Source organism: Mirounga angustirostris, unplaced genomic scaffold (genome assembly GCF_029215605.1).
Source record: "Mirounga angustirostris isolate CCGP_5_RB_7025 unplaced genomic scaffold, mMirAng1.0.hap1 SCAF_6, whole genome shotgun sequence".
Taxonomy (NCBI): domain Eukaryota; kingdom Metazoa; phylum Chordata; class Mammalia; order Carnivora; family Phocidae; genus Mirounga; species Mirounga angustirostris.
This window is the reverse complement of record NW_026991714.1, coordinates 4,303,195-4,329,318: the sequence shown is the minus strand read 5'-3', so window position 1 is coordinate 4,329,318 and position 26,124 is coordinate 4,303,195. Positions and strand designations below refer to the sequence as shown.

The 26,124-nt window shown below is 43.5% G+C and overlaps 1 protein-coding gene across 3 annotated transcripts in view; it reads left to right on the top strand.

Annotated features, from left to right (window-relative positions):
• The window catches only part of LOC123845297 (C-reactive protein-like), a 62,159-nt gene extending 41,427 nt beyond the window's left edge, over positions 1-20,732 (top strand). The window contains exons 2-3 of one of the 3 annotated variants that reach the window (XR_010412158.1): positions 2,184-2,290; positions 19,023-19,154. Coding sequence is in view for 1 of the 3 variants with exons in the window: in XM_045876069.3 (XP_045732025.1) it covers positions 18,360-18,423; positions 19,023-19,630 (672 nt within the window). In the remaining 2 variants the exon portion in view is untranslated. Of the gene's footprint in view, positions 1-2,183; positions 2,291-18,359; positions 18,424-18,571; positions 18,863-19,022 lie in introns of those variants that run through there. The other 2 variants (XM_045876069.3, XR_010412164.1) reach the window with 2 other exon arrangements.
• The last annotated feature ends 5,392 nt before the right edge of the window (positions 20,733-26,124 follow it).

Below are 26,124 nucleotides of genomic sequence, written 5' to 3'. Positions count from 1 at the left end.
GGTTTCCCCGATTCTCCCTCACTTCTCAATCACGCCTGAGTTGGTTCAGGTTGCAGAAGCTTTGGACAGAATGTACAAATGACCAGTGGCGGTGTTGCTAGGAGTTATCTTTTTTTTTTTTTTTTTTGAGATGAATTATCACTTTTTTTTTTTATTCTTATGTTAATCCCCATACATTACATCATTAGTTTTAGATGAAGTGTACCATGATTCATTGTTGGTGCATACACCCAGTGCTCCATGCAGAATGTGCCCTCCTCAATACCCACCACCAGGCTAACCCATCCTCCCACCCCCCTCCCCTCTAGAACCTTGTTTGTTTTTCAGAGTCCATCGTCTCTCATGGTTCGTCTACACCTCCGATTTCCCCCCCTTCATCCTTCCCCTCCTGCTACCTTCTTCTTCTTCTTTTTTTTTCTTAACATATATTGCATTATTTGTTTCAGAGGTACAGATCTGAGATTCAACAGTCTTGCACAATTCACAGCACTTACCAGAGCACACACCCTCCCCAGTGTCCATCACCCAGTCACCCCATCCCTCCCACCCCACCCCCCACTCCAACAACACTCAGTTTGTTTCCTGCGATTAAGAATTCCTCATATCCGTGAGGTCATATGATACATGTCTTTCTCTGTTTGACTTATTTCGCTCAGCATAATACCCTCCAGTTCCATCCACGTCATTGCAAATGGCAAGATCTCATTCCTTTTGATGGCTGCATAATATTCCATTGTGTATATATACCACATCTTCTTTATCCATTCATCTGTCGAAGGACATCTTGGCTCTTTCCACAGTTTGGCTATTGTGGACATTGCTGCTATAAACATCGGGGTGCCCGTACCCCTTCGGATCCCTACTTTTGTATCTTTGGGGTAAATACCCAGTAGTGCAATTGCTGGATCATAGGGTAGCTCTATTTTCAACTTTTTGAGGAACCTCCATACTCTTTTCCAGAGTGGCTGCACGAGCTTGCATTCCCACCAACAGTGTAAGAGGGTTCCCCTTTCACTAGGAGTTATCTTGAAGCTACATTTCCATAGCAAGTATATTTTATTATTATTATTATTTTTTTACTTGACTTGAGTCATCCCTTCCAAAGCTGGCTCTGGCTTTGTTCGCTACATCAGAAAATGCCGAGACAGAAAGGACACCGCTCAGGGATGGCCCGGAGCATTCAAAAGCTGGTCAAGGGATTTCTTAAGGGGGGTGTTTGGCCCCATGGGCCAAACTTCAGAAGCATCAACAGCAACTTTAGTTCAGAAATCTGCTTGGGGTGATGATAAAGTTGAAATAGTAGTAAGCACCCAGGAAGGACCTTCCCCAATTGTTCCCACCTGAACCAATTCTTTTTTTTTTAAAGATTTTATTTATTTATTTGACAGAGAGAGAGACAGCAAGAGAGGGAACACAAGCAGGGGGCGTGGGAGAGAGAGAAGCAGGCTTCCCGTGGAGCAGGGAGCCCGATGCGGGGCTCGATCCCAGGACCCTAGGATCATGACCTGAGCTGAAGGCAGACGCTTAACCAACTGAGCCACCCAGGTGCCCCCAACCTGAACCAATTCTTTAGGAGGAGACGTTCCTGCCCAGAATGTGTCACTCACCGAGAGCCCGCAGCAGGTGTCAGAAACGGGACGTCAAAACCAAAAGGCTCAAAGGGATGGGTAGGAATCAAAAGGGCTTGAAGCAAGATACATCAAATGAGACATGGTGACAGGCTTTACCAATATTGTTGATTCCCAAACGGTTCAGGCAATGGCCCCAGTCCTGCTCTCAGAGCGTGTGGGACTGGGTTTCTATCCCAGTTGGGGCAAATCCCTGGATTTCAGGTTAGTCTTTCAAGAGATTCTTCTCAATGAGTTTCTAGCTTATAGACTCGGAACAATGACCATTAATTCACTGGCATCTTGTGAAGCCCAAACCAAGATGTTCTTCATCCTCATTCTCTCAGACATTATGGAATTTCTAATATTGCCTTTGGCAACACTGAGTCCTGGGTTTGGGGAAAATTATTATTATTATTATTAATTATTATTATTTTTGTCAGGGGTATCTGATTTAGTAGCTGTGATTTTAGCTTGTTTTCTACATTTTCCGGGGGGAAGCCCATGCTGTGTTAATCTTTGTGTCCCATTCAACTCTTTGAACTCTTTAAAGGAAGGGCTCTTCCCACTTTGCAGGACTTGAAGGAGCCACACTCCTGTCCTGGAAGAGGCCCAGGCTGCAGACAGCGAAGGAATGTGACTCTACACGGAGCTGTGCAGCATGCCAGGCTGATATCAGCATGGTAAGAAATTGGGGGGATTTCTGTGGGTTTTTAACTCACAAGGGTGAGACACTTTGACTTTGGACTTTAATTAATTTGGACTTTACTTACAAGGGAATTTAATTTTTAGACTTTAATCTCTCCCTGGAAATTTAAAAAATTTTTTTATTGTTATGCTAATCCCCATACATTACATCATTAGTTTTAGATGAAGTGTTCCATGATTCATTGTTTGTGCACAACACCCAGTGCTCCATGCAGAACGTGCCCTCTTTAATACCCATCACCAGGCTAACCCATCCTCCCACCCCCCTCCCCTCTAGAACCCTGTTTGTTTTTCAGAGTCCATCGTCTCTCATGGTTCATCTCCCCCTCCGATTTCCCCCCTTCATTCTTCCCCTCCTGCTATATTCTTTTTTTTTTCCTTAACATATATTGCATTGGGGCATCTGGGTGGCTTAGTCGTTAAGCGTCTGCCTTCGGCTCAGGTCATGATCCCAGGGTCCTGGGATCGAGCCCCGCATCAGGCTCCCTGCTCAGTGGGGAGTCTGCTTCTCCCTCTCTGCCCTTCCCCCCTGCTCCTGCTTGCTCTCTCTTGTGCTGTCTCTCTCAAATAAATAAAATCTTTAAAAAACAAACAAACAAACAAAAAACATATATTGCATTATTTGTTTCAGAGGTACAGACCTGTGATTCAACAGTCTTGCACAATTCATAGCACTCACCATAGCACATACCCTCCCCAGTGTCTATCACCCAGTCACCCCATCCCTCCCACCCCACCCCCCACTCCAGCAACCCTCAGCTTGTTTCCTGCGATTAAGAATTCCTCATATCAGTGAGGTCATATGATACATGTCTTTCTCTGTTTGACTTATTTTGCTCAGCATAATACCCTCCAGTTCCATCCACGTCGTTGCAAATGGCAAGATCTCATTCATTTTGATGGCTGCATAATATTCCATTGTATATATATACCACATCTTCTTTATCCATTCATCTGTCGATGGACATCTTGGCTCTTTCCACAGTTTGGCTATTGTGGACATTGCTGCTATAAACATCGTCTCCCTGGAAATTTAATAATGAAGAGATTTTAAAATTTTGATTGGTGCATCTATATGCTGTTGACATTTAATCCTGAAATACCTTAATATTGTCCTTTAATTTCATTGCAAAATTTTTGATGGAGCTATACTTGGACCATATGACTAGAAATCATTTGGATTGGGAAGAGTAGGGAGATAACTTTAGGCTTGGTTGTAGCATGGCCTTGTAGTTATTTAATTAATCTATTGTTTAGACCCATTTCAGTTTCTAAAGCAAAGTCTACATTGACTACCAACTGTTGTAGCAGAATCTGTAAAGAAGTGCTGGGACAGCCACATCTCTGGCTGGTCACAGGTGTATTGGTTGAGCCCTGTGGATGAAAAGAACAAAAAATAGAGGTATTTGGGGATGAAATATTTACTTCTCATTCCTCATAGGAGATGGAACCAACATCAGAGAAAAGTTCCTGGCCTCACTCCCCTTCCACTCAGTTCCCTCCAGGGGAGAAGTAGTTGTGTTCTTCAGCTGGCTGGGGCAGGCTCTGCAGCCCCCTTCCAGATGTCACAGTGGTAGCTTGAAGTCAGCCCTAGTGGGACTATTGATGGCATGGAAACCAGCAAACACTACGAGTCGGGAGTTTTCGTTCCACAGAACTGGCAGCAGGGTCCTCTGTCGTCCATCTGGAAGGAATGACTTATCCATTGATGACTTTGGGATGGGGAACTGAGCATATGGGTGGCCATCCCTTTCTGTCCCCTGCTTTGTGTATGGCTGGGTGTGTGTATTTGGGGATCTGCCTGTCTGCAGATAGCACCTGTTTGGGTCTGTTCTTGGCTTTGTGGTGACTCTGACAATAGGTACTCTGCACCCAGGAGGGGAAATCTGTCTGCTCCAGCACCACCTGCAGTGGGGTGAGTGAGGCTGTCTATATCTGGCGGTCAGTATGAAGCCCTCTTCACCAGCCCAGCCCTGTGGTCTTAAAGTCAATGTTTTGACCTCGGTCTGTCTGACTTCTTAATTTCTCTCAGTTGGTTCAGAACTCAGATGGAAAGGAGAGCAGTGCAATTTATCAGCTTCCTTACACCCCGACACTTACATTTTCTCTCTTGTTTGGAAGTTGTATGTATATATACTCTTCTAATGGTTACTTGTAACTTTAAAATATTCCTTTTTAAAAAAATTATATTTTTTGTTTGGAGAAATGATTCCACCAAGGATGGAAATTGCATCAGATTAAAAAAAAAACAACAAACTCGAATCATCGAAAGACAGCTTTGTCCTCTGTCTCAGATGCAAGCATAGCAATGAGGTTACGTTATATCTTTCTTACGTATTTTTTTAATGAACTTCTAAAAATAAACTTTTACTTTGCAATAGTTTTAGATTTATAGATAAGTTACAAAAATAATACAGAGTTCCTATAAGCCCTTCATCCAATTTCCCCTCATTTTAGCATTTTGCTTTACCGTGGTCCATTTGTCAAAACTAAAAAAACCAGTGTTGGCATATTACTCATAACTGGACTCCAGTCTTCACTCAGATTTCTCTAGTTTTTCCACTAATGTACTTTTTATGTTCAAGGATTCAGTCCAGGAGACCGCATCCCACTCGCCATCATGTCTCCTTGGCCTCCTCTGGTCTGTGACAGTTTCTCCGCCTTTCCCTGCATCTCATGATCTTGGCAGGTTCGAGGAGTACTGGTCAGGTATTTTGTGGAAAGCCCCTCAATTTAAATGTGTCTGAGGTTTCTCTCCTTGTGAGCCTGGAGTTGTGGGTTTTTAGATGAATTATTCATTAAAAATACTTTATAGACCCAGTAGATATATAGATACTGATGTGTATTATATCCTATTGTTTTGAATTTTAAAAGCTGAGTAAGAGATAACACTTACATAGCTTTTATAACTTGCCTTTTTTATTCAACATTGTTCTAAAATCCATCCTTTTTGAAATAACAGGCATTTTTTCCCACTATGATGTGATATACGCATTCCTGAAAATCTTCCTGTTCTGCATAATTGTGCCCTAAAAATAGCAGGGCTTGTGGGATGATTAGACCCGTACATGGTTAGGGGCGGACCGCTCGAAACCTGCGCGCCAGCTCACCGACGCGGTCCCCTGACTCAAGTAACTGGGAGAGGCTCAGAGCCCCGCGGCCCCACTCCTGCAGCTGCAGCTCGGGGCTCCCATGACCTTTGAGGGGCTATCACCTCCAAGACACGGTTTGGTCAAAATTTAAAATCTGGTCCCGCGTGTCACTTTAATTCTCAGAAAATGTTATCAACCCAGGAGAACTATCTTGGCAGCTTTCTCCTGAGCACTTACGGTATTATGGGGTGGTTTCATGCTGGGGACGCACAGCAGGTTTTGAAGCCTATAGATCATGGCCGCATGCTCTCCTGGCCCTTAGGGAGGCTGCTCAGTGTTTTCATGAGGATCTTCCTGTATTACTAAGAATTTTGCTTTAATTGTGCAGAGGGTGGTCTTTATTAGGAAGCCAGGCCAAGGACTTGCCATCAGCTCTGTATTACCTATCCACGTGGGTAAATGCCTCTCTTCTTGAGGTTCCCGAGCTTGCCAATAGGTGACCTTCCTTACGTGCCTGGTGAAGCTGCTGAGAACCTTGTCAGCAAGGTACCAGGCTGTTTTTCCAAGGGGTTTTATTGATTTCATAAAGTCAACCTTCGTTCTGAAAGCTGTCTGGTCACGTCTGATGCGATGCAGATTATTCTCAAGTATGACCTTTCAGTCAAAGCCTTGGTACACCCAACGTTTCCAATTGTATGCTGTCACAAGGACAGCAGATTCTTATTGACCTCACATAAATACCTATATTGCCATGAAAATAAGAATATGCACTAAGAGTTTCCAAATTCTTGAGGGAACAGGTAGGGAGAAAAAGACAAATGTTTTGTCTTTATTCACATTGGTATATGTTAGCAAATTGCTGATAGTTTAAGAGAGAAAGGTTTTCTTAAATCTGGAAAAACAAACGTAAAACAACCAACAATGTTCCAAAATTTAAAATCATAGAGATTATGATCATACTTATCAGCTCATTTATTTAGTTCCATGTAATTAATTCCAGCAGATTTTGATTTTTTTGTTAGAAGTTGTACCAAGCCCTCGGTTTCTCTGTTAGAGTTCTATAAATTCTTACCCACTTCAGTGGTGTGATCTAAAAGTTATCAGATACCCCTTTTTGTGAATGTCGTTTTCATGAATTTCTCTGAAGATGACTTTTGCAAAAACATCAGAATAAAACAATAACTTCTGTAAATGATAAAAAGACTTAAAAAAATGACCATGGTTAAAAATCTGTTGAAAATCCATTATTGTTTCAGCGACACACAATATTTTAAGATAATAACTGGAATTATGACTGATAATGTTGTACCAGAGTATATTAGGATCTCAGAAATTTTATATAAATTCGGGAGCCACTTATATTAATAACGTATATCCACACGAATATAAACTAAGAAGGTTTTGCATCACTTATGTGACCGTGCTTGCCATGTAATTTAACATCAAATAAGCCTAACTTAGTTTAATGTCTTTTCTTTTATAAGGAGAGAGAACAAATCTTTTGAGATGTTTCAGGGACTTTCTGGAAATCACTTCCAGGTCAAAAAACTTCACTTAGAATTTGATTTGGAGAAGTTTGTTAAAAATATCAAAAGGTTTGGACACTTGACTGAATAGAATCACAGATAATTATGAAATGATATTTAACCAAAGAAACTATTTTAAAGGCAAATATAGAAGGTTACACAGTGTTAAGTAAAACTCAGCTCTTGATATTAAGACTCAGTTAAGTCATCAAACACTTGATAAAGACAACATGAAGCACAGGGAATGATTTTAGTAAAACAAAATATTTGTTTTCTAGGCAGATGACTTAAAAGGTAAAAAACCCCTTTCATCACATCCGAGCAGGGAGCCCGATGCGGGACTCGATCCAGGGACTCCAGGATCATGACCTGAGCTGAAGGCAGTCGCTTAACCAACTGAGCCACCCAGGTGCCCCTCATCACGTCTTTCTAAGCACAGACAAATAGTCCAAAAACACTTTGTCCTTCTAGCAGATAAAACATTACATAAACAACCTGTCCATACTAATACTTATTTTAAAAACCCTTTTAACCCATTTTTAGCCAGCTTGACTCCATGAGGTAAAATTCTTTCTCTCTCTCCAAATATACTGTTAGTTTGTCCTCCATTATTTTCCTTCTCATTCTGAAATAACCAATTTTACTTCAAGACAAATTTACTTTTTTGTCCCCCTTAACAAAAAATGCATCTCTGTACCTCAGACCTTTCTGTACCTAAAAACACATCCCACTTTCCTTGCATACAGAGTTGCTTTCCTTATTATTTCTAACAGTTTTAACTACACGTGTTAATTAGAATTCTTTAACCCTAGTGGTGCCTGGGTGGCTCAGTTGTTTGAGCGGTGGACTCTTGGTCTCAGCTCAGGTCATGATCGCAGGGTCATGAGACTGAGCCCTGCATTGGGTTCCACGCTCAGTGGGGAGTCTGCTTGAGATTCTCTCTTCCTCTGCCCCTACCTCTGCTCTCTCTCTCTCTCTCAAATAGATATATCATAAAAAAAAAAAAAGAATTCTTTAACTCTTAGGACCCTTAATGTCTAGTAAAAACTAAGAAGTAAGCATTTGTGAACTGTTACATCAGCATTCTCTAGATTGGCAAATTCATGAATACATTTCATAATTTCTAGAAACATGTGCTCTTTCATAGAACAACCTCTCAATATGACACATTTGGACATGATTACTAACAGACCCAAATACCTTTAATTTCTATGTAATAGAAGGCCAAAAGTAGATAAACCTATGTCTGGTAATTAATGTTTCAATATTTTATCAGATTTGGAAATGACCTAGATATTTAATAAATATCCACCATTTAACTTATCTTAGTAAAACTCTAAGGTTTTAAGTTACTCAAAAGACTTGGGAAACACAATTATTGCTGATAAGTTCATCTATAAACTTTTATCCTACTTACATATATCGGTATTATTTGCATGGAACAATTATGTTTAGACTCTGAACGCACACTTCACGAGACACTCAGCCGTGATTCCAAGCTCTTTTCCTGGCTGACAAATTTTCTAAGAGATACCATGAATGTATTTGACTAGTAAACGCAGGTGGAATAAATGTTGTATGTCTGCATTAGATTTAATGTTGATAACTCTTTTTTTGGATAACTCTGAAGACGTGTATATTTTAATTTAACCAACAAACATAAACTAGCTTTTTAGTTAGATGATCCCAGATCACATGAACTTGAAGAACATGCATGTTAGTGTCTATATTTCTGAGTTTTGGGAACTCTTAATTCATAAGGACTTATTTTTAAGCCAATTAAATAGAGCTCTTTTACAAATTAATTTTGACAATACCTTCTGGGGGTAGAAGAAAATACCATCTCGGTTCATGGACATACACAGACATACATAAACATACAAATAAACACAGAGAACTTCTAGCCTTGTTTTGAAAATTCTAGCCACGAAGAAGATACAGTAATATAAAAGTCACTAATTTATAAATAACAGTTGAATTCAAACTGTATTTGTCAGACAGAACAAGTTGAGATTACCTGCTCAAATGGCTAAAGTTTTTACAGTGCTTCTGGAGAAGACATTTAAGGTTTGTATTTGTCCTTGACAGGTGATCTTATGGGGGGCTGTGGGCTAGCGTTTGGGCAGGGGAATCTCTAAAATCTTGTGTTTTAAAAAGCTCCCTGCCTCCCTTCAGTCTCAAGTGGTCATGGGCTATGTTTTAGTTGTCTCCTGGGGTGTTTACATTTTAGAGACATGGCAAGGTTTACATTTGGAAGGGACAGAGAAAGAATGTGAATTTTCACCTAGGCGTTTTGAAGGATATTTGTCTATTATCAGAAGTCTAGGGTAATTACTATTTAAATTTTTTCTTCCTTTTCTAAAATGCAGAACAACTGACTTCCAGTATTTGGATTTTTTTTTTTTTTTGGTGAGATCTGCAAATGTCTGAAGGCAAATAGGAAAAGGTCTGAGTGGACTCCGAGTAGCTCTCAGAGTCACACTTTTGCCTCTCCAGAGATTCAAGTGACAGATCAAGAATTATTGGTTTTAACTCCCTTTCTGTCTTGCTTTCCTACAAGCTATCTTCAGAGAATTGGATCACAGCTTCCACGATAATGCTTAGAGGTGGACTCGTCCATGCAACCACATTATTTTGAATATGTCTTTTTATGTCAGGGAGATGTCCTACTAAGGTGGAAATTAAAAGATTTCTATATTCTGGAGCTTCAGGATATAGTATAGTATGCCTTTGAAAGTTCTGTATAAAGGATTCAACAAAGGCCTTTGGATGTTCTTCTTTCTGAGAGCACAATTCAACCTTACACAAATTTGCCATACGGGGGAAAGACTCTACTATTGCTTCTATCAGCCCCTGGACATTGGCCTCCAGTTAATCCATTTCTTGATCATTTGTAGGAGGGCCTGGGAGAAATGCTGGCCATCTCTTTCCCTTGTGAGAGGCGTTTGTCCCCAGGGGGCCCTTGGCTTGTCTGTTAACCACACTACAATTATGGTGGGAGAATATCTTAGCAGCCAATCAAGGTCCTCATGAGTGGTGTGGTGAATGGACACTAATCTTTTTAATTCCTCCCTAAATTTGTCAGGGTCTTCTGAAAGTGGAAGTTAAAGGGCATTGTAACTTAGAAGATCTGTTGCTATCCAGAGGACATGAATTCTTTGTGGTGGTGGTGGGTTGCGGGGGGTGGGTCCAGGATGTATCCACAAAGAATGTTGCACAGAAAGGCCTGAAGCTGAAAGAGCAGACGATGGAGCCCAGCAAAGCGAGCCTTACTCTCTGTCCCAGGTGCGTCTGTGAAATTCACTTTCTGGGTTTCAGCACTTACATGAGTAACCTGTATACCCTGAGCCTAGAGAACAGGCCAGAGTGCTGTCTGTAAATCTTGTAGGGAAATGGAAGCTAAAACAGGTGGCAGGTATTTAGGGGATTTTCTGGGGAAAGTGGAGGAGTTTGGGGGAGTTAAAGAAATTTGCTGAGGAGATGCAGCTGGATTTTAGGAAGGGGAATTGATGTCAGATGTGGGCTTTAATTTTTGTTCTAAGTCTAATTTCTGTTCTTTCATCTTCTTACAGGAGTTCCTAAAACTAGCGGTTATTCTTGTTTGTATCTACTTTTTAATTTGGTCTTTCCATAAGTAGCAATAAGACTGTTTGTTTAGGATTAGAACGCTCTGATTTTTTTTTTCAAATATAGAAGTTTTCCAATTCAAAGGATCCTTTGGCAATTGATGAGTAGGATCATGTATATGTTTATATATATATTTAAAGCTTTTATTTATTTATTGAGAGAAAGAGAGAGTGAAAGAGAGCATAAGAGCAGTGTGAGGGGCAGAGGGAGAAGCAGACTCTCCACTGAGCAGGGAGACTGATCTGGGGCTCGATGTGGGGCTCCATCCCAGGACTCCAGGATCATGACCTGAGCTGTGAAGGCAGACGCTTAACCAACTGAGCCACCCAGGCTTGCCGAGTAGGATCTTATATTAATCTCAATAGTGGCTCAAACCAATTAGCCTTAATGGCTTAACCAAGGATGCAAAAGAGATGCATACACACACACACAAAATCCACCAAATGAGGGTGCAAAAGATACAACCCTTACAAGATCCAGAAAATTTATTCCCAGACTTAGCCTAAGAAAACAAAACCCTTGGGGCACTTGGGTGGCTCAGTTGGTTAAGCATCTGCTTTGGCTCAGGTCGTGATCTCGAGCCCTGAGTAGGGTTCCCTGCTCAGGGGGAGTCTGTTTCTCCCTCTCCCTCTGCTCCCTCTGCCCCTGCCCCCACCCCCGCTTGTTCATGCTCTCTCTCTCATAAATAAATAAAATCTTAAAAAAAACCCCCCAAACCCTTCATGGTCATATGTTGTAGGAATTGTGTAATGAAAATGGTGTCTCCAGTTTCCCAAAAACATGACCTGCCTGCAGTCCTGGACTTGCTGATCTGCGACACCAGGCAGGTGCTACTGAAATGGGATCTCTCCAGCACTAACAAGACAATGAAGGTTGAGATGACAAAGGCCCCTTATGGATTGGAGCCCTTGTGACAAATGCCCCTGCAAGCTAACATGGGAGGACATAGAGAGTGCTGCTAGACACACGCACGCTGGAAGGGATACCTTCCAGCTGGTGGAAACCAGAGAGAATATTATCCCTGGTCACAAAGCCAACCTCTGAGGACATAGAACAAGATGAACCTCGTGTGGTTTTCACACAGGGGACCCACAGCAAAATTTGTCTAAACAGATGCCAGTCTGGTGAGAACCATGAACTCACCAGTCTGTGAGGCTGGCTTGAGCAGCAGGCTCATAGGGCCTCTGTCTGTGTTCTACCCCATGGTTTCCCTCCTCATCACAAATGACACAGAAGACATAGAAAAAGGAAAACAGTGACCATCTCTGGGAGGAAAGGGGTCAAGAGCAAACAGGAGTACTCATAACAAATCTTTACCATAATGGCTATACCCAAGAAATTAGTTTACACAAAAATTTTCTCCTGCTAATCTAAATTTAGAAAAGAAAAAGACTCTCTCTACTCTTGCTCCCAGCAGACCCTGCAGGCAGAGACCCAGGAGACTGACGTGGTTAAGAATTCTTACTTTCTGCTGGCTCCTGTCAGAGTCCCTAGGATCCCCCAGCTGCATGGCCCCGGAGCAAGAGTGTCAGCCAGTGGAGATGGGCACGATGGGCCACGATGGGCATCAAAACTGTAGGGAAGGAAAACTTTTTCCTTCTTCTATTCTAGGTTCTTTGGCTGGCCTAATAATTAAAGTGACATAAGACGGATTAACAAGAGGAAAACAAGTTTAGTTTCATACAATGGGTTCCTATAAAAATATGAGACTCAAAGAAGGAAACAAAAAATTTTGTTAGCCAAGGAAACAAAAAATTCATGAAGAATTGATGAGAAAAGGCATCTGGACTTTGGATAGCAAATTAGTGAGGAAGTAACAGGCTTGTTTATACAGTCTTCTTAGCCCTAAATTTTCTACCTCTGGTAATAAGGATGCCTTCTACTTTCCTGGTGCAGGGAGGGTACCTTTCACAAGGAAGACTTATTTCCTGCTTTCAGAGGGACAGAGGAGGTTCGGAGTGTCCTTCTTGCATTGGCTCTTTCTTAAGTAACTTTAATTCAAAATAATCGCTATGCCAAAGTGGCATATTTTGGGGTGGCTTATTCGGCTCCCCTTCAAAAGTTAGTAGCTCCAAGGGTTGTCATAAGAATCAACAAGATCACGCATAGAGAGCACTTCATGTAGTGCTTGGCATGGAGAAAGCTCTCCAAACAGTTTCTGCTGTTATTATCATTAGGCTGTTTTGCTGTATATCCCTGAACATAGGTTCATTATATACCATCAAAATATAGTGTGGTGGAATTAGTCTGAGGTGACAGCAATCAAAGGTTTTGCTAAAGATTAGGTTCAGGATATTAGGAGGATGAACAGCAAATCTTTCAGGTAATTATTTATGAATACTGAGTCCCCTAATTGACTTTTGATAACTATTTGGAAGCATACAAGTTAAGGATATATTCTTGGGCAAAAATGTGAGTGCAAATATTCTCTGTTGTCCAATTAGGGCAGATCCATATACCCTGACATTCAGCTAAGCAGAAGAGAGGGTTGACACTTTTTTCTAGTTAAAGAATCCAGTCAGGAGATATGTCTTAATTATAGAAGACCATCCCAACTCTCCAGGGACGGGGGCTGAGCTAATATTTTCCTCAGAATTCAATTACTGTTACTTTACTACACATAGTTTAGTGGACAGCCTCTGGCCCTAATAATTTTAGCTAGGAAAATTTTTACAGCTGATAGTTGCATTTAGTGAACATTAAAAATTCTCAATAAAGCTTTCCTGGAATGTTTAAATTTAAACAATTTAGCTCACTGGTAGATACATCCATGTAATTTTGGTAGAAAATATATCCCAAGGTGACTGACACATTTGTACACATTTATCTCAGATGAAGCTCTTCAGAAATCAAAGCAATACTTCTGGAATTCTATGGATCAGAAATCTATACTGGAGACGCTGTATGGAGTTGTCAGACATAATCCAATTAAATGTTGGGTGACATCTGCCAAAAGGGTGATTTTAGTTTGGGTGAGTTGGTTCTAAACAATTCTTCACAGTAAATGGAAAGTAAGATTAATTGTCCACTGAGGCCACTTCTCGTTGATGTTAATAAAGCCACGTCATCAGCACTGGTTTTCCTTTATAGTAGGAATCATGCATCCAGTTTGTCCAGTCGTGGAATCAGGCATTAAGGCTGAAGTTAAAAGGACAGAGGGCCAAATGATACCTAAATCCTGCAATAAAACTATCATAGAGGGCCTTCTATGAGAAAAAGGAAGTAAACTATACAAAGGGCCCGTGCATAGTAAACAATAAACATTTTTCTTTCAAAAGGGTGGGATAAGGAGAATAGATTTATATAATTCTATCCATGGGAAGGAGCTTAGGTCCCACAGAAGCAGTAGTCCAGCCCCTGAAGAGATATTGCAGCACCTTTCCAGGCCAAAGAAGAGGGGGTAGCTCAATCACATATGTCAGAGATTATAAATGTAAAATCATAAGGAGATGCTGGAGGCTGCTACCTGATAGGACACTTTGGGGACTGAAAGTAGCCATGTTGACAAGAGACAGGGCCAGGCCTGATCCCAGTGTGAGCACCCATGGACATGCAGATCAGGTACCAAAAATCTCCCCGTGTCCAGCAGAAATAGTAGGCCATTGGTCATGGTGACAAGCCTTGCATGGCCTTCAGCCAGATGAGTGGATGAGGACCCATCTCCGAGGTCTATCCAGGGCCTGGAGGAGGGACTGCAGGCTGCCTCAGAAATGGGGCTGGGGCCTGAGAAATGGATTTGGAGTCCCAGGTGACAAAGCAATTTGGATGCTAAGTATGTGATTTCCCCCCCCATGCTTTTAACTCTTCCTGGTTTGATGTGCAAGGGTTGACAAAAATAGCAACTGACTCCAGATCCTTAAAACACCAACAATAACAGTGGCAACAACAATACAAATACCCAAATCAAGCGTCTCCAGTATAGATTTCTGATCCATAGAATTCCAGAAGTATTGCTTTGATTTCTGAAGAGCTTTATCTGAGATAAGCAACTTCTAGTCTCGGAGGTGGGATTTCTTTCCTGCAGTTCCCCGCCTCTGTCGCATCCATGCACCTTGTCATTTCTCCTGCACCAGGAGGTGGCCTATGTGTGCTTGTGAGCCTTCTCCTTCAGTAAATATAGACTCCTAGCTCAAGTTTCCTGGATGGCCTGGCTAGGTTGTGGCCTGTGGACTACAGGCATCATCACCACCTGGGGTATTCATTATGCGTGTAGATTCATTGACGCCAACTTACTGGATTAGATGCTCCAGAGTTAGATCCCAGGAATCTACAATTCGCAAGCTCAGTTGCCCAATATGTTTTTGGAACCCTCACTTTAGTGTCTTCCTGGTGGCTCAGATGTCTTATTTGGGGAACATGACTGGCTCCCAGTAAGCTTAAAGGCAGGTGGTCATCTTTAAAGAAGGATCTAGCACATCTTGACTCAGGTTATCCCTTAGCCTACCTCTGGTGCATTCTCTGAGGACCCATTCAGTGAGACCTCCTCTACCCCACATCCTTTCATACACTCAGATGAGTGATCTCATAAACTCCCACTCCCGGGATGATAATTGCTTAATCATTCAGGGCAGAATCTTAAAAATGTCTTTTGAGGACTGCTTACCACGTTCTGGGCGCCGTTTGAAGTCCTTTACGTATATTTATTTGTTCCATGACAGTGCTATGAGGTAATACTATTTTATAGTCCTCATTTAACAGATAAGAAACTGCGGTCCGAAGAAGTTAATTAACTTGCCCAGAGCTGGGATGGAACCTAGGCGGTCTGCTGCGGGGGCCGTGCTTCTAAACTGCTCCTGGCAGCATAGGCTTATCCTCCACTCTCACGCGGCTGGTGGAGGAAAGAGGGTAAGGATGTGGGCATGCTTCCTCGTGGGGAAGTCTCTCCATGCATCCAGGCTGTTGGCTACCATTTCTGGGGTCCTGGCAATCTCCCTGGCTTTCATTTTGTTGTTGCACGTGTAGGAGAATGGCTTGCGCATAAAGATTCTGCTCTGCCTCAGAATCAACACAGACATTAGGCAGAGCAAGCCCATGGCACCTTGTCAAAGTTCTGTGACTTGGAAACCCCCACCTTCTCTGCCATGTATGCTGGTGGACATAATCTCATATCCTGGGAAGCCTTTACCCAGGGCATGGAAGCATATGAAAAATCCTCGAGGCCAGTGATTCTCAACTTGAGATGCTTGTATTGTAATGTCCTGGGAGATTTTAACAATCCAGTTGCCTGGGCCACACCATAGTTGGCTACAGCAGAAGTCTAGTGGTGAGACCCAGAATTTTTAAAGCTCCTTCAGGGACTGCAACGTGCAGCCGGTCTCTACCAGTCGGGGCTGGGGAACCCCGGTTCTAGGCTGAGCGATAGCTTCGGGAAGACAGCTGTTGTCTCTGATTGTGTGGCTCTTCTGCCTGTTGTGCCCCTTGCTTCCTCTTTCCCTCACATTACAGTGGCTTCTGTTTGAACTGGGAGAGCACACCAAATACGTTATTCAGGCCCTGGAGTCTAGCATCTAGCTGCTCCAGGATTAAATAAAATGATAGCCCTATGTTTACCATCCAACAAATTTTTATTTATTCAATAGACTTGCATTGTGATAACCAACATTCTGTTTGTCTTAGAATGTTCTTCTTTTCCCACAATTGATACTTTGGATCGCTGCAGTTTGAGGTGTTTGTCTCATCCACTGGAGCTTGAAATCAGGGAGAAACCGAGGTGCCAAGGTGTGGGGAAAGGCTGAGATCCTTCAGGATTTTTATTGGAGCGCTGTGAACTGTAGGAGAAAGGGAGCAGAGAGCTTCCAAGCAAACACATCTGAGGCTGGAGTAAGGGTCGCGCGGTACGCAGACTTACCGAACCTCTCCCCTGATGAGGTTCATGGCCGCGGTCAGACCCGGTGAGCGGTCACCATGCTCTCCAGCAGGTTACTGGAACCAGGAGCTGATTGTGAAACACTCACTGCAGAGGGCTTAGAGTCCCTCTTCCTTGTTCTTTCTCTTCTCTTTCATTGCGTTAGCCCACCCTCTCCCTATCTCCATGTCTCTCTATCTCACTGTCTTTCATTGTTAAGCCTTGTTCAGAATATCCATTTTGGAGATCTTTCTGACAATGTGCTGGGCTCCTTGAAATCCATATATTTCCATAACATCCACCCATCCTACTGGTACTTGCATTCTCTGGACTCACCCAGGGAGCCCAATGCTAACAAGAAGGCAGTTTGAGCACAGGGAAAACACTTCTTCCTTCTGGGTCCCAATCTCTTACCTATTATATGTATTTTTCTGTTCAAATTATGCATCTATCTTTCATTGGGCAAATGGTTAAAATAAGAAAATCTTTTGAAGCCAATCTTATATTTTAAAAATAAGATGCAAAAATTTTGGGAGAGGGTCATTTGAAAGCAAATTTAACTGCATATTATTTTTTAAAAAATTATTTATTTGTTTGAGAGAGAGAGAATGAGAGCGAGTGCACTAGCAGGGGGAGTAGCAAGGGGAGAATGAGAGGGAGAAGAAGACTCCCCTCTGAGCAGGGAGCCCGACGCGGGGCTCGATCCCAGGACCCTGGGACCATGACCTGAGCCAAAGGCAGACACTCAACCTACTGAGCCACCCAGGTGCCCCTTAACTACAGATCATTAAAAAATAAAAACAAAAACAAAGTTTTCCAGAAATGTACTAACCATTTGTAACAGTCCCATTACTTTGTATGTTTGGACTAAGCTACCCACATGATAGTTGGTTCTTCCAGTCGATTGAAAAATAACCCTTATTACCAATTTTTCATTGAATATCCACGGGAAAAGTCATGATGAGACCATGACGAATAAGCTCAAGAGTCTTTTCACATGAAACTATAATGTTTTATATAGAAATGTATGTACTGCAAAATACAAAATCAGGATGTCAAACTGATCTTGTTCTCCGTTCTAGGTTTTTTGCGAGTAAAGCTAAATAGCCACAGTCAGACTGGGTATCCTGTTGATAAAATGAAAGAGTAGTTTCGGAGCTTCAAGAGCTACTGATCTCCAGTCTCCCTTTCCTTGCTTCTTCATTAAATGCACACACACACACACTTCGTTTTAGAAGTCATGTAACCACCTTACAGAAATGTTGTTAGTGAGGGAAAAAGCCCCTCATAATTTCATTACTATGTTAAGAACACTCATCGTTGGGGGGTATTCCTTACAGATTTTTTTTTTCAAGCAAGTTACTCTTTAAAAAAAATAGTGTATGAACAAATGTATGTTATTTGTTCTCTTTATAGTCTCATAAGCATTTTTACAAGTTGTAACATAAAAGTCACAGCCCGCATTGTAAGTGGCTATCCGCTCTATGGAGTGGATGTAGATACATATGGTTTCCTTCACCATGCCCCAATTTTCTAATTTCTCTCTCCTAAGTAATGTCGTGGTTGTCTTTGTGAGTAGAGCGTCCTCTGCCCCCCCGGCCACTACTGATATTTTAGAGCACTTCCCGAGACTGGATTTCCAGACTGTGACTGGTGTATTTGCCAAGCACCGCCACACAGGTTGTTGGAACACCAGCAGGCACTGCGGAGTCTTTAATAAATAACCCACATTGATCTCTCATTTTGTGATTTCTCTTGGTTTATTTGCTCTTCGAGCTTTGATTCATGGCTTCACAGGGAGATTTTGGAAAATCATTTACCCATCAGCTGAGTCGTGCTGACTGTAGCCCATAAAAGGTCAAGGGGGAACAGACCCAAGATGGGGATCTCAGCCGCTGATCTTCTTTCCAGGACGATAACCAGATTCTGCATACATTGACCACAGGGAGGAAACATGGATAAGTTGTTGCTGTGTTTCCTGGTCATCGTTAACCTCAGTGGTGCTTTTTTCCAAGGAGGTAGGCGCTTGCTTCAGATGGTCACTGAGTTCTTGTCTCTGGGCTAGATTGTGCAAAGCCACAGGGAAAATGCCCAGCATAGGGGAGAGGTGGTGGTCTGGGGATGAGGGCGATCTGGTTTCTAAATCTGTTCTATCCATACATACAGAGAGAATACATCTTCGTGGCCTGACAAACTGTTAAAAAAGAGACCACTGGCCCCAGTGGAATCACCTGGGTTAAGCCCCACATCAGCAAACCAAGACTTAACACCTAACCTGACTGCAGGGCCAGCCTCCCCTTGGAGTGTAACCTTTATCCAGTCAATCTGGAATCACCTACTCAGCGCTAGTGAGGTCGTCCTCCTGAGAGCAATCCTCCCTTCCCCCATAGGAAGGTGACTGCCTGAAATAATCTCCTCTTTGCTAGAGACGTTTTCTTCCCGAACCTTCTGTGACACGGCTCCTCAGAGCTCCTTTCTATCGGCTAGATGCGGTGCCTCCTGATTCATGAATCAGTGACTAAAGCCAACTAGATCTTTAAATGTACTCATCTGAATTTTTTTTTTTTTAACATAACTCAGCTGCTGACACTTTCTCTCTCTGTTTTCTATCTGACAGGCACGTACAGAAAGGCCTTTGTGTTCCCCAGAGAATCAGATACATCCTTTGTGACCCTGTTTCCTCCGGTGCAGAAGCCGCTGAGTGCTTTCACCGTGTGCCTACGAGCCTACACCGCCTTGTCCCGCCCTTATAGCCTCTTCTCTTATGCCACCAGGGCTCAGCACAATGAGATCCTTCTCTTCAGGGAAAAGATTGGCTTATACAGCGTATCCGTGGGTGGATCTGACATCTACTTCAAGGTTCCTGAGACCTTTTACACACCAAGGCACTTCTGTGTTACCTGGGAGTCCAGCACAGGGATTACAGAGCTCTGGGTGGATGGGAAACCCATGGTGAGGATGAGTCTGAAGAAGGGGTACTCTGTGGGGGCAGGGGCAAGCATCATCCTAGGGCAGGAGCAGGATTCATTCGGTGGGGGCTTTGATACCAACCAGTCCTTGGTGGGAGACATCGGAGACGTGAACATGTGGGACTACGTGTTGTCACCACATGATATCAGCACCGTCCACATTGGTGGGGTCTTCAGCCCTAACTTCCTGAACTGGCAGAACTTGAAGTATTCAACACGAGGTGAAGTGTTCCTCAAGAACCAGCTGTGGTCCTGAGCCCCTTTTGTCTGTGCTGAAGTTGCCTCCTTGGCGGGGTGGGGAGGGGGGGGTCACACCTTACATTGCCCTGTCCCTGGCTCTGAGGCGTCGCTTTCCTACACATATGGCTCTGGGGCGTTGGGGGACCGTATTTCCCCCTGCCTTCTCTTCCCTGTTTCCCTCCGCACAAGGGACAGTGCAGGGAAGAGGGGCTTTTCATAGAATTACCAGGCCACACCCAAGGCCAATTAAATCTGATTTTTGGGAGTGGGACCCAAGCATCAAAGGGATTCCAGTATTTGGTCAAGGTAGAGAGCCATGCATTTTCAGTATGTTTAGGAGCAACTGAGCCAACTTTTTTTTTTTTTTTCTCCTGGAAGACTGCCTGTGTTTACCTGCAGCCCTGCTAACATTTGCATTTCCCTTTAAAGGGAAACCCACCCCTTTTGATTGTGCTTTAAAGAATTATCTGCATAATCCAGGGGAGAGTTTTTCCAGCATTCTGACCCACCATCCATTAGGATGTAGTCATTATAAGTTAGAATGATCTTTAATTCTTTAATCCTTTCAATTTGAAGATTTAAAAATCTAAAAAGAAATGTTTTGTTGTTGTTTCTGTTTCATTTGTTCTATTTTTTCTTCAGGACCACCAGTTCTCATTGTGTGATATTTCCATTACTTCTCCTCCTTGTTTACCATCACGCAGAGCACTCTTACCTGTGTGCCTTGTCCTTATAATGTGAGCTTTCACTTTTTTAAGGCTTTCCTCCGCATCACTGATTCGTTTTTCTGTTTGGCATACTGGGATCCTTCCTATTTCTAATGTCACTGAAAATCCCACAGCACGTTTTGAGCCTGTCTGGAATTCCTTCTTGGATTTAGTATGTTCTTTCAACGCTCACGTTTCACCAAGTCCCTATTTCCTTCAGTTTGCTTGAGAGCATCATGCTGCATCAGATTTTCTAAATGTTCCTGTCATTAATCTTTTTGAAATAAATCTTTTGCATGCCTGAAATACTGTTCTTTCATGTCTTAGTACTTTTCCGTCGTCCTGCTGCTCAAGGCTAGCGTGAAGGGTGAGTTCTCGAGCCCCTGCCTGCTGACCTGGCCACAGTTAGACCCTGACAACCTCAGCCGGCCACCTGGGGACTCCTTTTCATGGGAGGAGGTCCCGGTCATGCAGCACCCGCCCCGATAGCCTGCAGCTCCCCGTCCAAGTGCCCACCACCTCCCCCAGTTTCCACCAATTGTCCCAGACTCTCATAGGTGCACTTATTCAGTCATCTGTGTCTTCATTTCTCTATCAGTGGAGTAAGGAATGCTGGAGAGGACATAATAGCAGCTGGATCCAGCAAGACCAGGTCATGGATTCTTTTGGAGAGGGTCCTAGGCAGGGGAAGCTTCCATCTGCTTCTGACAGGCTCCTCCTTTTGGGAAGAGGTGGGGCTTGTGCTGATAGCTCTCCCAAGTCTGACATCCACTGGTCCACAGTTCAAGGTCAAGTGTCATATGCCCATGACAGCTTTCCCTGGGGCTCTGGGACCCTTCCCTCTCCACCATCCTAGGCAGGGGAAGCTTCCATCTGCTTCTGACAGGCTCCTCCTTTTGGGAAGAGGTGGGGCTTGTGCTGATAGCTCTCCCAAGTCTGACATCCACTGGTCCACAGTTCAAGGTCAAGTGTCATATGCCCATGACAGCTTTCCCTGGGGCTCTGGGACCCTTCCCTCTCCACCAGGTGAGAAGTAAATAGAGGCTCTTCTTGCTGAGCTGTCTCGGAGCTTAGATCTGGGGGAGAGGGGTTTCAGGAAGGCCTTTCTTACTTTGGATCCCAGCTGCATTCTTGGCCCACCTCAAGACAAGGCTGGTGCTGTGATCCTTATTTGAGTCCTATCTCTATTTCTCATTTCCTTTAGAACGTGCAGGAGAGGAAATGGGTTGTCCCCTCAGAGCTCTAAACGCCACAAGGAGAGAAAGACGCTCCTTCATTGAGAGGTCTGGACTTTCTCCACCTAAAGTGGCAGGAAGGGGGCTGGCAGGACTCCAGGCCTGTTAGAGCAGTAACAGAATGGTGGGCAGCCTGTCACAGGGGTTGGGGCCTACAGATGGAGCCAGTGCAGGCTCACCCAAGAGTTCCAACTCTGGAAATTGAGATGTTCCTCAGGGGCTGGGCCAGGTTCGTCTCAAAAAAAAACGGAGTCCTGGTGCCTGGAATCTTTGGGCTTTGTACTGTGGGCACTAAGCACTGATAGGCAGAACTTGGTACTGTTCCTCTCAATATGTTTTACTTATGTTCAGGGTCAAAGATGGACTATTGAAGGTCTACTCTATACATTTGTATGGCCCACTGCAGTTTCTTGAAGGCCCCACCCCTCTCACCCAGGGTCTAAGACAACAGACCCCCTGAGCTCAGATCCTGGTTCCATCTTTTAGTGGCATGTGACCTTGGGTAAGTTATTTAAAATGGTGTATTCTCCAGATTTCTTCATCTTTAAAATGGGAATGATGAGCCTGGGTGGCTCAGGTGGTTAAGCATCCGACTCTTGATTTCAGCTCAGGTTATGATCTCAAGGTGGTGAGATTGAGCCCTGTGTTGGGCTCTGTGGTCAGCAGGGAGTCTGTTTGCAATCTCTCCCTCTCCCTCGGCCCTTCCCCCCTAAAATAAATAAATAAATAAATAGATAAATAAATAAATAAAATCTTAACAAAAAATAAAATGGGGATACCGTAGGGACTCATTTACTGGCCCATAGCTAGTGCTCAAGGCACGTTATCTATGATTTGCTAATAGTATTGTTAGTTTGATCACAATTGTGGATTTCAAAGACCCAGACTTTGGATCAGAGACCCAGTAGGTTGAAGGGATCCGGCCATGAATAGATCCAGAAGAAGGGAGTCTCTAGCTCCGAGGGTGATATGTCAGCTTGCCATGGAGCCTGTCACTTTGGGTCTGGACACTCTAATCTGAGGACAGGTGGTGGTCGGGGGGGTGCTGGGCTGGAGGGCATGGGGGGGTCACCGCTGGACCCTAGAGCAAAGGCACTGCCTACAGCATCACCGACCCTTTGCTGGGAGGTCAGGCTCAAACAGGAAGCATCTCTACACAGGCTTCCCTTTTGCCATTAAGCAGAGAGAAGGACCGTCCCAAACATAAAGGAGAGCCACCCCCTCCTACCGAACAGCCTGCGCAGGGTTCCTGAGCCCCTAGAATCCACCGGAATGTGCTCCCTGGCCCTCAGGGCTCTGTGTTTTCTGACTTGTGCCCCCTCGGTCCTGTCTCCCTCCTGCCATTTTGCCTGTTCATTTCCTCCACAAACAGGGGCCAAATACCTGTGGTGTGGTGGGCACTCGCTTCAGATGCATGGGATAAGCAGGAAAGCCACAGAAACAAGAGTGACAGAACCACACACACAGACGCGGTCTCGGTCACCTGGGACTTCAATTACAGCAAATTTACACACGTGTGATATGTTTCCACAAGGAGCTGGCATGTGCTCTTTCTCCAGATCCTCACATGGTAGGTTCCATATCATTTGTTTTCTTGATCTGTTCTTAGTTTCTAAGCAGATATCACTACTTGAAAAAAATTAGAGGTGCGGGTTTCAATATTGTTTCCTCTCCCACTAGACTGCAAATTCCACGAGAGCAGGGACATTATTGCCTATTGTATTCCCAGTTTCTACGATGACTCATAGTATGTTCTCAATAAATATTTGATGAATTAATTAATTCTAGAGAAGGCAGCAGCAGGGAAGAAATGGTTCAGGTGCAGCTGAGGATGGAGAGATGCATAAAGAGTGGGATGTTGTGAGCCCATAATTTTGCTCATGGGATGGTCTGCTGTGCGTGACTGTAAACTTGCTCCTTACAGAAGGGAGGGAGTGGCTGGAGTCCGCAATGGATTCTGCATGATGCTTCTGGGAATAAGGCAGGTAGGGAAATGGAAGTTTAAAAAAATATTAAGAAGGGATGCCTGGGTGTCTTAGTTGGTTCAGTGTCAGCCTTTGGCTCAGGTCATGATCCCAGGGTCCTGGGCTGGAGTCCCACATTGAGGTCCTTGCTCAGCAGGGAGTCTGCTTCTCCTTCTACCCCTCCCCCTGCTTGTGCTCTTTCTCTCTCTGACAAATAAATAAATAAAATCTTAAAAAAATATTAAGAATAAATGTTGGAGTAGGCAGTTAGTTAGGTTCTAACAGGAGACCTGCAGGTCTGCAACAAGGAAGTCCTGGCCAGCTATTGGGAAGGTCAGAGGCCTGTCCTGGCAGCCCTCCACAAGAAGCCGGATCAAACCAGACAGGCCCAAGATGGCAGATGCCATGTCAGGAAACCCCTGACCAAATAAGGAAGAAAAAACTTGAAATCTTGCTTCCCGCCCCAAGTAATAAATATTCTGCCTCCTAGTTAACAACTATCAATAAAAGATAGAAACCCAACCCCCAGGGCATACAGCACTCTCTCTCTCTTTCTCTCAAGCTTGGCCGCTCTCCTATCTCGAGAGTATACTTTTACCTTTAATAAACTTTCCTGCTTAGGTAACTTGTCCACTGTGCTGTGTGTCTGTTCTTGAATTCATTCTCCTGATAAGACAAAGAATTTCTGAGACTCCTTGGGGTCTGGCTGGGTCAAGGTCCCAGGGCCTGGGGTTACCCTGGTTTACCTGGCAACATGAGTAGGGCAGATAAAGGGGATGAAGAGCATGCTTATCTTGATGTGCACTGAATAATGCATGGAATTGTTGAATCATTATATCGTACACCTGAAACTAATAACACTCTATGTTAATGGTACTTCAATAAAAATAAAGAAAAAAATTATAAGAGTAAGTGGGGTAGACTGTAGGGGGATCAGGTAGCTTCAGGAGAAATCTGCCTATTGCAGATTTGCCAATTGCACACCATTACAAATCTCTCAATTTTTCAGAGACAGAAGTATTTCAAATGCTCATTACCACAATAAAAGGCAGGACACAGATTGGTGAATTTCCCCCACGGACATTGCAGCACAATGAACTTCTTGACAGGAGGGTGATTTCTCCCAAATGTGTGTGTGTGTATGTGTGTGTGTGTGTGTGTGTAAGGCTTGTGCTTACTCTTTAATGTTGAAATTTGGCTAGAGTCTCTTTTGTTTTTAGATCAAACTATAATGAAGGAGAACAGAATATGCCACCTCAAAGCACACCTCTTTGGCATATTGACTCTTTTGAGCTGGTTATTTCTAAGAAAACAGCAAACATAGGAGATACTTCGAAAATGGAGTAGAAGTGACCCTATTGTAAGAGACATTTGCATTTATGAGGGGAATCTCCATTCATAAGGGTGTCTCCCTCTCTGTACGAGGAAGATGGGGATGACTCAATCTCTAGACCCTCTGATCAGTGGAGAAGGTCAGGATGATGTGCTGAACAACCTCACTCTTATTCACTGTGTTTTCCTGGTGACTCCCCACCCCCAAGGCCTTCCTTTGTCTTTAGCTGGCCTAGGTATTTAAATTGATGGCTTGGGCCATTTTGGAGAGTTTCTCAGTTTTCCTGTCTGTCTTCCACATAGACAGGAAGAACACATATTATTAAGTTTCTATTTGTTTTTTCTCCCATTAATCTGTCTTTTATTACAGGGGGTCTCAGCCAAGAACCTAGAAGCATAGAGGGAAAATTATTTTGCCTCCCCTACAATAACATACATATAAAAAAAGGCACAGATCACAAGTGTATAGCTTGATAAAATTTCCCAAGGTGGAAAATTCCCACACCAGGATGGACTTGTAGGTTATTTTTGGTTCCATTCTACTGTATAGCACCTTCACCTGAATGAGAATGGTCATTGTCAGCATCCATTTCTTGTTCCCAAGCTCAAAGGGAATGTTTTCAATAATTTGTGGTGAAGCATGATGTTTGCTCCATGTTTTGTTTTGTCTTTTAAGTACCCTTGTATCTTTTTATGGCAAAAGAAAGTTCAGCCTTGCAAATAGGCCTTTGTAAGGATTACAGTCTTTGGCCTGTTCTGCTAACATTTTTCTGGGCAAGCTTCACGATCCTTTGGACCGTCAAATACTTTGACAGGCAATACGTAATTTGATGGAAGCCTTTGCCCTGGCTTATTCTTCTGTTGGCGAGTTTGAGAGTGGGAATGGGGTCGAACCCACAGTAAAGAGCTTCTAGTATTTGTAAGATGGTCTCATTTTCTGTTCATTCCACCCACCAGGTGACCCTGTCCTTTAGCTCCCCCTGCCCACCTACTCTACGTATTTCTTCTTTCCAGAGGCCCTCTCTTACGGCTGCTTCTTCCCCAGGTGAGACTAGGGGAGGAGGGTGTGGAAGGGAAAGCTCGGTAATTGGCCTGACTGCATGCACTTCCTGTCATCAGCTCTTTGTCTCCTGTGTAAGCTGGTACCTGGAGGGCCAGTCACCCTCTCCGGCAATGTGGGGAAGAGAATAGAAGGCCCAAGTGGATGACTGCTTCCTGACACTCCCCCAGCTGTGCAGCCTGGCTCCCTTTCGCTGGAACCTTCTTTCCCTT